The 12,346-nt window shown below is 39.5% G+C and overlaps 1 protein-coding gene across 1 annotated transcript in view; it reads left to right on the top strand.

The window, feature by feature from the left end:
- Positions 1-12,346, top strand: part of DIPK2B (divergent protein kinase domain 2B) — a 32,599-nt gene that overhangs the window by 11,919 nt on the left and 8,334 nt on the right. Inside the window, exons 3-4 of the mRNA XM_090061751.1 lie at positions 7,332-7,505; positions 10,926-11,214. Coding sequence (XP_089917877.1) covers positions 7,332-7,505; positions 10,926-11,214 — 463 coding nt within the window. The remainder of the gene's footprint in view (positions 1-7,331; positions 7,506-10,925; positions 11,215-12,346) is intronic.

Consider the following 12,346-nt stretch of genomic DNA (forward strand, 5'->3'; position numbering starts at 1 on the left):
ATTTTCAACCAGTTAACAAATCTTCATGGTCTTTCCACCACAGCAGGCACACTGCACTGCAGTTGACAAAACAAACCCTCATACACTGCATCTTATACTTGCATATGTATCCCATACATGGATGGGATATAAATTAATTTTAATGGAATCTAAACTGGACACATTTAAGAGCAGAGCTCTGTTTCCTTTCACTTCTAAATCAAATCAAACCACCAGATTCCAGCCCCATATCTGGAGGTGATCAAAAATGCCCAAAAGGACACAAGTTTTACAAAATGGCCACTCTTCTTATGGCAAGTGGAATCTAAAGCTGGAATCCAAATATCCCTATACTGGTGTTGTGGGTGAGGGGGGAAGGGAGGAGGGGATGAGATTAAATTCAGATCCAAGTTTTCTGACACAGACCCACTGTAAAATGATTCGCAGGAGGTTTTCTTGAGTGTTCCTCTCACCTGTTCAGTTTCATGAAGCTGGAGATCTCTCCCACTTACCTTCTTAGTTTTAAACAGAGAGGGCTCCTTAGGTGTGCCATCTTGAGCTGTGATTTCAATGGTATAGTATCTGCACAGTATAAACATATTGGTACCTGTGCATGGCCTGACTGACAGAAACCCTCACCCCTCCAGCTCTGAATAAGTAACAGCAACCACTTGGCAGAAGTAATTGGCATTATTCTCGGAACATTCAGAGTTTCACTGATGCCCTCAGGGTAACAGTACATCCCACGGTCACTCAGTTACTGCTTGCACTGTCCTTCCTTGTAGCTTTAGGTACATCGAAGACCTGGTAAAGCTACTGGATTCAAGTAATTTTATTCTATAGAACAGTGAGTTATGACAAACCTTAACATACTTGAATCAAAATGACAGACCATGAAATAATGTTTTTCACTTTGCACTGCCTGCCCTCCCTGACCGAGCTATCAATTGAGCTGCCTGCCACTGTGATTATTTCATCTGCCACAAAGAAAAGTTTTATTGCAAGCTACAAATAGTTTGATACTAAAATCTCGCTTACCCCAGAGACAACCTGGATTTAACTCCATGTTTGTGAATAAGCACTGGATTATCCTGTATGGTAGTAATAGCTGCCTACTGCTGTGCCTGCATTTTGAACAGTGAAGTTCATTGCTTAAAACCATGTTGCTTATTTTTCTTCACCCTTGGTTGGGGTGAACTGCAACAACAGGATGGAGGGGGATCTCCCACAGGGTCTATTTCTAAATCTTAACAATGAAGAGCAGCCAAGAAGGGGCTAGAGAGAGAAAGATAAACTCAATGTCAAGGTGCTTTCAGAAATCTCAATTTTTACAGTGTGTTCTTTTGTACAATTAAGTTCAAGCTTGAAGCCACTGATCAGTATCAGTCCACTCCAATCGCATGAAAGGAGCTATAAACTATTTAGCCCCTGAGGCACAATCTGTATAGCCTCACCTGGCTAAAGCAGTATAAACATGTGCTTTATTAATGTAATGGCTTGACCTTTCCAGGGAAGGACCAGAGAATTGTTTTGCCATTGCCCTTAGCCAGGGCCCAGACTGAGCAGTGATTCTTTGTCATTAGAGATGTGCTTGAAGCAGACCTCTAGGTCTGAACACCAACTTCAAGTGGATAAGGAAAGTGATGGAATTTAAAAATGAGGCGAGATCTTAACTTTTGCAGTAGGCCTCTGTAATGGGATGAAAAATGCCCACTCCTCCCTCCAGACTCAAAAAAACTAGGTGTGGCTAGAAATCCAGACCTAGTGTTTGCAGCCTGAATTTATCTTTCAGTGCCATGGGGGGCCAATCTTTTTGGCAGGTGTGCACAAATTAAGCCTGCACCTTCCTGATTGCCACTCCAATCTCCTCCCCCTTTCCAATCCGCTGCTCAGCTTTCTGTTCCTTGCCCTGTGCTCCCTGCCCAAACTCTTGCTCTGCTTTTTACTTTCTGCCCTATCTTGCTGCTGTGCTACTTGTCCTTTCCCTGATCTGCCATGTGCCACCCACAGAAGCTGCCTGTGCTACTTGTACCATGCCTGCTGTAGGTTGGCCACCACCCATGTTAAAGGATTTATTCACAAAATATATCATACAGTACAGCTTCAGTATGAACAGCAGATGGCAGAATTTCTGAATTGAATGCATCCTTTGCTTATCTGTTGGTAGGATTTTGATTGTAGAGTAGTCAGGAAGACTGACTTTCACAGAACTCCTCTGGGTTAGGGTAAACTCTGAGTGTGTTACATAAATACCTAGAGAGGCCAGTTGATATGTCACTGCAAGTCATGCCATAAAAAGAAGATTGCAGTAGACTATAGACATATTTTGCTGGCTAATCATGCAACTGACCAGGAACTAACTATGCAGACAGCTTAGTCATCATACCTTTGTCAGTACAGAGATAAGATACTTAAGATCTTACATTGACAAACTATTATTTCCATCCCTCTGAATTGTAACAGTTTGGGATTTGTATATAAAAAACAGGTTTTCTCCCAGACAATTTTTAGTGAAGCTGACAACGAGAAGTTTGTTTTCAGTAGCAGAAAAGCCAGAATCCCTGTTCATTTCCCCTAAAAATGTAGGTGGCCTATACGCATGCTTGTTGATATTCTAATTGGAATGCATTGGAGTAGACTCAATTAATCAAGTTTGCTCTGCATTCTAATTAGCACCCTCCAGTGTCACTGCAGCATCATGCATTAAGCCCCTGCGTTTTTTAAAATGCCTGTGGGGGGGTGCTTTATCTAAACCTCATTGAATGAGGTTTAGATAAAGTGTCCCACAGCCATTTTTAAATGTGCCGGGTCTTAATACACGAGGTGAGGCATTTTAAGTAGAGCAGCTGTCTGAGAACTGCTCTAATTAAAATGGCCCTCCTCCTTCCTCCTCCCTGTGTATAGGCAGCATTAGGTCCCAGGCCAGTGAAATACTTACCCAAATGCTAAACCTTAAATACCCAAGCAGTATTATTAAAGCCTTTAATACTGGAGTATCTACAATGCATAGAGCTTTGCTGAACTGGGGCTTTATTAAGTAATTAAAATTCCAAGAACTTGGATTAATTGTTGGTGTAAGGTTCTTTGGGTAGATATGATATCTTTTATTAGAACAATTGGTGTGGTTTGAGTCTAAATGGATCCAGACCATGCCAGGACAAGAAATGCAAAATCTGGCAACACACCTCTACCACTCCCAAAGAAACCACACCACACAACAGAACCATCACCATACCTGGATCTTACACCTGCACCTCCAGAAATGTTCTCTCTCATCCAGTGCACCAAATGCCCTGATGGAAAATATGTAGGAGAAACCAAACAACAACTGCACACTGGCATGAACACACACCAAAAATCCAACAAAGAAAAAAAAATCCAGTTACCTGTGGGTGCCCACTTCTTACAAGACAATCATTCCCGCTCTGACCTCTCACTTCTAATCCTCAAAGGGAACTTACAAAATACCTTTCACAGATGAGCCTACGAACTTTACATGATAAATCTACTGGATACAAAAGATCATGGACTCAATATAGACATTGGATGCATGACATATTGCAACCTGCCTGATTTACCCCTGGCCCTACCATTCACACTTCCCCCTGCCCTCCTCCCTTCTCTACCCTTTGCTTCCTAATGTCCAACTATTTACTTTTTCACAGACTGCCTCTTTTCTACCTTGGAGAACTCAACTACAGCAGAGTCTCCCTTGCTTACCTTTGGCATTATTTCCCCCTCATTTCCTGCCCTCCCCTCCCTTCTCTACCCTTTGCTTTCCTAATTTCTACCCATTTATATTCTCACTAACCCCCTGTCACACTTTCTGCTTCTTTCATTCCTTGGAGATCTCAGAACAACACCAGACACTCCCTGGGCATTTGTACACATACGTGTGGTGCGTGCATTTGTATAAGTGGTGAAATGTGCGTCAGCATTGAAGGTGTTTTAGTTCAAAAGTGCACTGCCACCATTTTCTCAGTGCTGACATGCATTTCACCATTTATACAAATGTGTGCACCGCAGCACCAGGCATGTCAGCTCATGTGCAGAGCAGACTCGATTAATTGAGTCTAGTCCGACGCTCCAGCATGTCAGAGCAGACAAATGTATATGTATAAATGCCTCTTATGCCCAAAAAAGGACACTTGTGCCCAAAAGCTTGCAAAGAACATTTTTTGAACTACTCAGATTGTCTAATAAAAGATATCACATCTACCCAAAGAACCTTGCCTGCCTATGGCCTTGGACCAACACGGCTACAACCAAAACCCCCAGAACCGTCCAGTGGCACTCAGTCAATCTTTTTGATTCCATACCATAACTATCATTTGGTTGCAAATCAGTGAATATGAATGGGCAGCCTGAAGGTTATTTGATTGCAACTGGGTGTGTTCTGCCTGTGGAGTAATTGTTGAACTTACACCGAATACTTCAAATTCACTTACCAGATCCATGCTGCACAATCTGAATCAAGTCGCTATACAGTACGATTCTAATTTTTTTGTACTGGGGAAAAGGAAGAATAAGAGCTTGAGCTAAGTGTCAGTCATAGTTTTAATTAGGAAAAACCAAAAATAGTTCTTTCGGAAATGAGCAGTCGTGATCATTACAGTATATGAACAAGGTCAGGCAATAGGACAAGCTCTGGAGTTAGAACATTTGTTAATTATACTTTTTGATTGCATTACAGTATTGCCATTTCTGCTGGTACTCTATTTAGTTAAGGGTCTCAGCATTTGAATCACATACACTTGTAGACAGCAGTGCTTTCTAACTTTGTCTGCAAATATTTGCATATGCTTTCAGCTATAAGTGAATTTCTCTACCATTTCTCTCTCATTTAACACAGTTCTGCTCTGTTCATTTTTTTCTCACTTCTCTTCCAAAGGAAAGTGACAAAAAAGTCAGCAATAACACAGCAGAGAGAACTGTAAGACAAAACTTCCATTTCTTCCTTAATAATTTTATGTTAGACAAAAATATATATATTTATTTTCTTGCTAAGGCTGTTCCAGAAAGGAGAAATGTATAAGGAATTGTAACTCTAACAAGGTGAAGTATTTTTGGTAAATTGTTTATTTGCTGGAAAATAGTTTGTCATTTCTGAATGATTTGAAATTTCTGATTTACTTAGTCTTTGCTGTTAAAAAACAAACAAACAAAAATGGCTATAGTTATTAAACTACTAAAGCAGGAGGGTCCCATTTCCACCCAATAGTTCACTGGTTAAGGGGACCCACCCAAAAGATGGGAAACTGGTGCTGAATTCTCTTTTTTGACTGAGGGGATTTGAATCTGTATCTTTTTCCTGTCAATAAAGTGCGCTAACCACAAAGCCAGGAGCCATTTTCTTGTGTGCTGGCTCAGTGACCATTCAGTGTTTCAGATAAAGTGAATAGCTCCATCAGAAGGGTTTGAGGCAGACTCTCCACAAATAAGAAGCCCTTCTGGGATGTTATCTTTTATTAGACCAGCAAAATTTTTGTAAAAAAAATCCTTTAATTGCCAGCTTTTGGGCACAAACACCCTTCATCAGGCATTGGAGAAAAGATAGTATTCTTTTACAATTTTAAGACTGTAATTTTAAAATGTTAAGAATAATTTAATTTTAATTTATTAAATCATTTATTTAATTTTACAATTTTAAGATTGTAATCTTTTACAATTAAAAGACTACAGTTGTAATCTTGTTACAATCTTCTCTCCAATACCTTTTTTTTTTTGCAAAAATCTTGTTCGTCTAATAAAAGATATTGTCTCTACTATGAGTCCTGATTACCTTTTCCTCTAGACTAATACAGCTACAACCTGGATACCTTCTGAGATGTGGGAGACTTTTGATGCAGTCTTGCTCTGATTAGGTGGAGAGTGGATCTGAACTGTGGCCTCAGATGTCCCAGGAGAAATCCTAACTTTCAAACAACCAATCCAAAATAATTTGATTTAATTTAATCTAATTAGCTTTATTCACTTGCCAAACCAAAAAAACTCTCCTATTATTTGTATGGCCTACTTGTACCTTTTATACACTACAAGACAGTGAAATTTCTACATGTTTTTTCCTCTATGATTTAGAAGAAGATTCAACTGTTTAATAATTAATCTATGGTAATATTTATTAGGGTAAATAAGCATTGCCATTTATACCAGTGGTGGATGTTTGTATATACTTTAACAATTCAAACATTCACATTTAAAAAAGGAACACAGCAACTGATGAATCTATATAGTCCTAAGATTCAGTTGCTGATATTATTTACAAGAATCAATAAGCAGGATATTAAGGTTTCTTGTTGATAATTTATATAAAGAGGTTTATCAGAAAGGTAATTTATCCTATGCATGCACTTGCATACAACATGTATATACAAGTTTTAAAATTGTATCTAACATCTGTAATAAATAGCCTCATAGAAGAACCGGGTCACAGGCTGAAGTGGACAGGAAATGTGTGGAAAATGTTAATTAAAAGAAGAGAGAGACTCAATGACTTAAAAGGCAGAGCTCCAAAAACAGTTGTGTGGAGGGATGCTGACCATAGAAGCAGACCAAGTTTAGTGTGGTGGCAGGGATAGAAAGGAACAAGCTCACTGACTTGCCTGGTTCTTCATAGGCAGACAAGGTTCTTCGGGTGAATTTGGTATCTTTTATTAGACCAACTTAAATAGCTGGAAAAAAATGTTCTTAGCAAGTTTTCAGGTTTAAAAACCCTTTTAAGTTGGTCTAATAAAAGATATCATATTTGCCCAAAGAACCTTGTCTGCTTATGTCCCTAGACCAACATGGCTACAACCTACACCCCTGGTTCTTCATAGAAAAGCATCAATCGTTTAATTGAAAGTCACCTCACTATGGAACCAGATAAATGAGAAAGACAAAGGGAAAGAGCTGTGACCTGACATCACCAGGATCTACTCCTTCATCTCAGAATGATTTGTCTTGATCTTGATCCAGCCTCCTCAGTCATCTGTGGAGTCATCAATGACTTCCCTGTTTATTGGAAGCCTGTCACCTTCCCTGTTTATTGGAAGTTCAGGGACTGCCCACAACACACCTTCTTGAAAACCTGCATGATGACAAGCTATAGGTAAAGACTGGAAGATGAGACTGTGATCAAGGCAGGTTCAGGGTTTAAATGAGAAGCCTAACACAGAACTGATCCATATAACTAGTAATACAGAAGAGCCCTTTCTAAAAGTATCTATTAGGGTGGGGTGGCTATCTAATATAAGGACCTGCTGTTAGACTTATCAAATATAGCATAGGCCTGTATAGAGCACATTATAGTACTTCACTCTGCTCTTTCAGCTGTAAAGTGGCATCGTCACAAGCGTCTTTCTCCTTTCCAGGGTCTGCCCAGTCCAATGCTGCGCTGTCCCTCACAGAGGCTCCTGGACAGAATAGTGAGACGTTATGCTGAAGTACCAGATGCCGGCAGCATCTATATGGATCACCTCACAGACAGGGACAAGCTGCGCCTCCTCTACACACTGTCTGTGAACACACATCCCATCCTGTTACAGGTATAGTGCCTCTCCTCGGGGTGGGATATTCTCCTGAAACCCACATCAAGATAACCCAGGAATGATGAATGTGGCAATCTCCAGGTGTTAAGGAGCCCCACAGGGTTTGTCACAGTTAGGCTTGGCATTATGGGGTGGCATGCTCTTTTATACCTGGTTGATCATTGAGGCTTAAAAATGATGGCAAGCCTGAAGTTTCAGACCTGCAATCTGGAGATGCTGAGTACTCACTGTACCCTCTGAAGCCAGAAAAAGTCACGAGCTCAAAGAATCAGAGCTTGCATAACTGAGCATCTGCAGAGTTTGTGCACAGGTCCAGCATGCATTACGTTCTAATCGCATTGTGAATATGTTGCATTTGGTCATAAATTGCTTGTAATGATTTAATGAGGCAGGCCATGCAAAAATCGGGCAGAGTTACCGTGGAGCACTCCTGCTACACTAGTGCTTGACTTCTCCATCCTTAGTGCTGCCTGAGCTTTCTTTTAGCTATGCAACAAATACGTTAGAACTACGTCAAGGTTTAGTCTTGCATAGGTAGTTGGTTGAATTACAGGCAAAACCTAATCCAGTATTTCCTGGGAACTGCAAATCTACCCTTATGTCAACTTTGGTATGATGGGATTGGTATTATCCTCTCCTCTTACTAAAAGCCATTTCACAGAGAAAATATTTACTACCCCTCCATAGCACTGCCCACTTCTGCTCAGCTTGGCAAATTCATACTAGCCTTTCCATTGTCTTTCTCCTCCAACCTGTCCTCTGGAATACTTTGCAGCCTCTTACAGACTCATTTCTCCCAGGTTGTTCCTTATCCTCCAGCCCCACTCAGAAGTAATCTCCATAATCAGGGAAGACTACAGGATGGAGATCATTTCCATGTCCAGATTTTCAAATACATGCAGTACCAGCCTTTTGTCATGTTCTTCAAGGGAATTTCTCTGAGTGCACATTGCATTTTTTGAAGATCTGATTACTTCTTGTAGGAGCCTAACTGGGGCCTATTTGACGGCTGCTGAGCTTCTTTGAAAAAATGGCCACCTCAAGCGTCTATTATTCCTTATTCCTTGGTCTGGTAGCCTATGTGACATTGGTCAGGTCCTCTTAGTGCACTAGATGGTATAAACAAGGAACCACTTCAAGAATAAGCTTCTACCTTGACAAAGCTTCTTGAACCACCTGATATTTTTGGAGATACAAAGTCTCACTTTACAAAAGAAAAAAAAATGTCTGGATTCTTTTAAATGCCTTAAATGTCTTTGTAGAAAAGATTAACAAAAGCCTGAAGCAGGTACTGCCAAGGCCTCACCTGGAGTACTGTCTCCAGTTTTGAACACCATATTACAAGAAAGAAGTGAAAAGATTGGACAAAGTCCAGTGGAAAGCAACAAAAAATTATTGAGAAACAGGACTAATGAGAATAGGTTTGAAGAACTAGGTTTATTCAGTTTGGAGAAGAAAATACTGGGGGGGTGGGGTTGATAACAGCCTTCATAGATGTGATGCTTAAGGACTGGAACAGATTACCTGGAGAGGTGGTAGAACTCCAGCTTTAGTAGATTTTAAGAGCGGGTAAGACAAATATTTATCTGGAATTGTTTAGACAGGGACTTGGACTAGATGACTTGTTGAGGTTGCTTCCAGCCCTGTTTTTAGGACAGCCATTCCATTAAAAGCAGAAGTCTTTCTCCAGCACTTGTTTTTGAGTGCATTAGGGAGACAAAAACAAGTTAAAATAGAGTGGAAAGAGTAACAATCTAACTAAAATATTTGTTTTCTGAGAGTTTACGAGAGAATGAGATTTTTAAATTGATGTGATGTGAACACATATGGGATAACTGCATTAAATGAAGTCTAAGGCGTAAAGGTAGAATTTTGATACTTTATCAGCCTTGTGTTGCTCTCTCTCTGCAACAAGAAAGTATTTTATAAATGGTTCAGAGGGGTTTTTTTCAAATTACTGAAACTATTTCTGCCCTCCAGCCCCACTCTACCCAAGTCACCATGACTTCAACTGTATGGGACTCAGGAGGAGCCATCAAAACCTCCATAAATAACCTAAAATAAGTGCTCTCTCTGCCTAAAAATTTCATGACTTTAAAGTCTATTATTATCTTGGCCTTTTCAGTGAGTTTTGAGTCTCCCTTTCTTATGAATTTAAAATGTTAAACTCTAGAGATAGCAGACAATGGATTCATTATAAAAAAAACATAGCTGATCCAAAAATGAGCATTATCTACTGTGCTGTGCCTCACTTCAAGGGAATTTTAGAAAAGTAACTCCCTAAGGGATAATGAACAAAAAATATTTTTTGTGGCAGGTTAATTTTAAAAGATACAAGCATCTCTTGGAAACATCTCAGGGCTCTGGAATCCTGAAAGTTGGGTACACAGATAAAGTGGGCAAAGGGGAAGTGAAATGGCCAAAAGTGTATGATAAGTATATCACGTGCTTCTACTATTAGATGGTCCTGTGATAAAGATTTCTCTTAGAGTTATATGTGAACACATGCATGGCTAAAGAAAGCAGACATTGTAGCATCTGGTATGTCTAGAAGTCCCAGTCCAAACCCAAACATTCAAAAATCATAAGATGGGCCCCCCAAATTCATGAGTTTGGCTCAAAAATCTTTGAGACTTTGGTTCCTTTTATTTTTCTTCAGAGTTTTTAAGTCGTTAAAAGTACACTGGTTTCGCTTTTTCATGGTCCTGTATAAAACCAGGAGGAATGCAAGTCATTATTAAAAAGAAAAAAGAAAAAAAGAAAAAGCAAGCAAGCAAAGATTCATACCTATTCCACAATTTCAGAACCTAGGGCTTAAAGAGAATATGCTGATGCTGATTAGATGTGTGGTATTCACAGACCTTTACAACACTGGGTTGTAATCCTTCAGAATTGGAGATGCAGGAGCATTTAGCCACTTCATAGAAAACTATAAGCAGACGATTGATTTTCATTTGTCTTGAGGGGTCATATTTTCTAGATTCCTCTGAAGCCCCCCGCTTTTTTTAAAGCAAGAACCTCACTTTCAAGTAATAACATGATTCTACCCAGGGTGGGTGTTTAAAAAACAAAATGGCAAGACTTGTCATCAAAGCATAGGAGTTAGCAACACAGCCCCTTAAAAAAATCCAACAATTCTGTCATGCAGTCAGAGCCTAACCAGCAGAGCCTGCTAATTGAGAGCTGGCAACAGGCAGCACCACTCCCAAGAATGCTTACAGTTCCCCTTCAACAACTTTCTCAAACTATATCCACCCACCTGCATCCTAGGAAGGGAAGGAGGGGAAAGCCAATACAACATCCCTGGCTCATACTGCACGCACACACAGAAACACTCTGCACCTGCATATAATCACATACATACACCATCATACCAAAAATACCAGAGTATCTATCATATTCTTTTTTTCCCCACAGATTTTCCCAGACGTGGAGGGGTGGCCATTTCCAAGGTATCTGGGATCCTGTGGCCGGTTGATTGTCAGTGCCAGCACCAGGTCCTTGAGGGAGTTTTACAGCTCTTCTCCTGATGTGGCAGCAGACCTGGCCTTCCAGCTCCTCTCTGTTGTCAGTTCTATGGGGAACAATGACTTGAACTACTTATTTTATTTCATCCGTGTTGATGCTAGCACATTTGGCATTTTTAACAATGGACATCTGTTCATCCGGGATGCCAGCACACTGGGAATCATTGACAAGCAGGAAGGTACTCAGCATGTTGAATGAATAAGCATCTGTCACAGGCCACAGCAAGATAGGTGGAGGGAGGTAGGGGGAATCTTTCACCTGTTATGCTGGTATATTTTTGTTTTGGGTTTGGTTTGCCCTTTTTTTTTTTAACCACAAGAAATGCTTCATAAATTAGGTCATAAAAACTTTGAGAGGTGACAGCAAAAACATAACCAGGTCCTACCATGCCTAACTCTACTTTTGGAATAATATACAAGTTGTACTTGTGCAGTTAAGGGTGATGGTGCCGTGACTACACTAAATTTTAAAATGCATCTAAAGCAGCCTGCACAGAACCACATGGTAGCTTCACATTTATTTGGCCATTTCCATGACCAGCCACAGTAGACAACACAGCAGTATTTTCATACTAATATTTAACAGAGCCTTGGTCATTTTTTTGGTTTGAAACATAGTGGGTGTCACAAAAAAGTAAGTTAGCAGGTAGAAATGTAAGCAAATTGTTTTGATTTTAGGCCACTTTATCACTTTTAAAAAATATATATTAACAAAGGAAACACCATTTTTTCCATTTGTTCTTATTTTAAGCTCCATTTTTCATCACACAGAATATTCAGTAAGATACCAGTGGAACAAGAACTGGTCCAAGAGTAGTAAACCAATTAAGTTAATAATTTTGTTTTTTTAAATAAACACTCTATTTTTTAAAAGTCACTCTGCTTCTGTAGCCAGCTGAATAATTCCCAAATATTCATAACTTGATATTAATTGCCTAAAAAAAATCTTACAGTTGCCATTTTTTTCACTAGTGCAAAATCATTGATTATGTCTTAATGATTTTTTATTAGGTGGAAAATTGAGGTCTTGACTATTTGTTATGGTTTTTATAGTAACATCACATCAGTATTTATATTCTGCCCAACTAAATTCCTTTGCTATTTCATTACTTGATCCTTCCTATCTGCAAAATAGAATTCCGGGGTAATATGGAGTACTTATTTATTTATCAAGAGCATATGCATATCAGAAGTGAGAGAAATAGTCCACCCTACTTTGGAATGAAATGTGCTGATTTAATCTAGGTTATATTGGCATAAATAAGCAGCATACCATGATTTTAAGTGACATTTTCTAACCAAGTTACAAAT

This window comes from Crocodylus siamensis, chromosome 1 (genome assembly GCF_052110815.1).
Source record: "Crocodylus siamensis isolate JL-2025a chromosome 1, ASM5211081v1, whole genome shotgun sequence".
NCBI lineage: Eukaryota > Metazoa > Chordata > Crocodylia > Crocodylidae > Crocodylus > Crocodylus siamensis.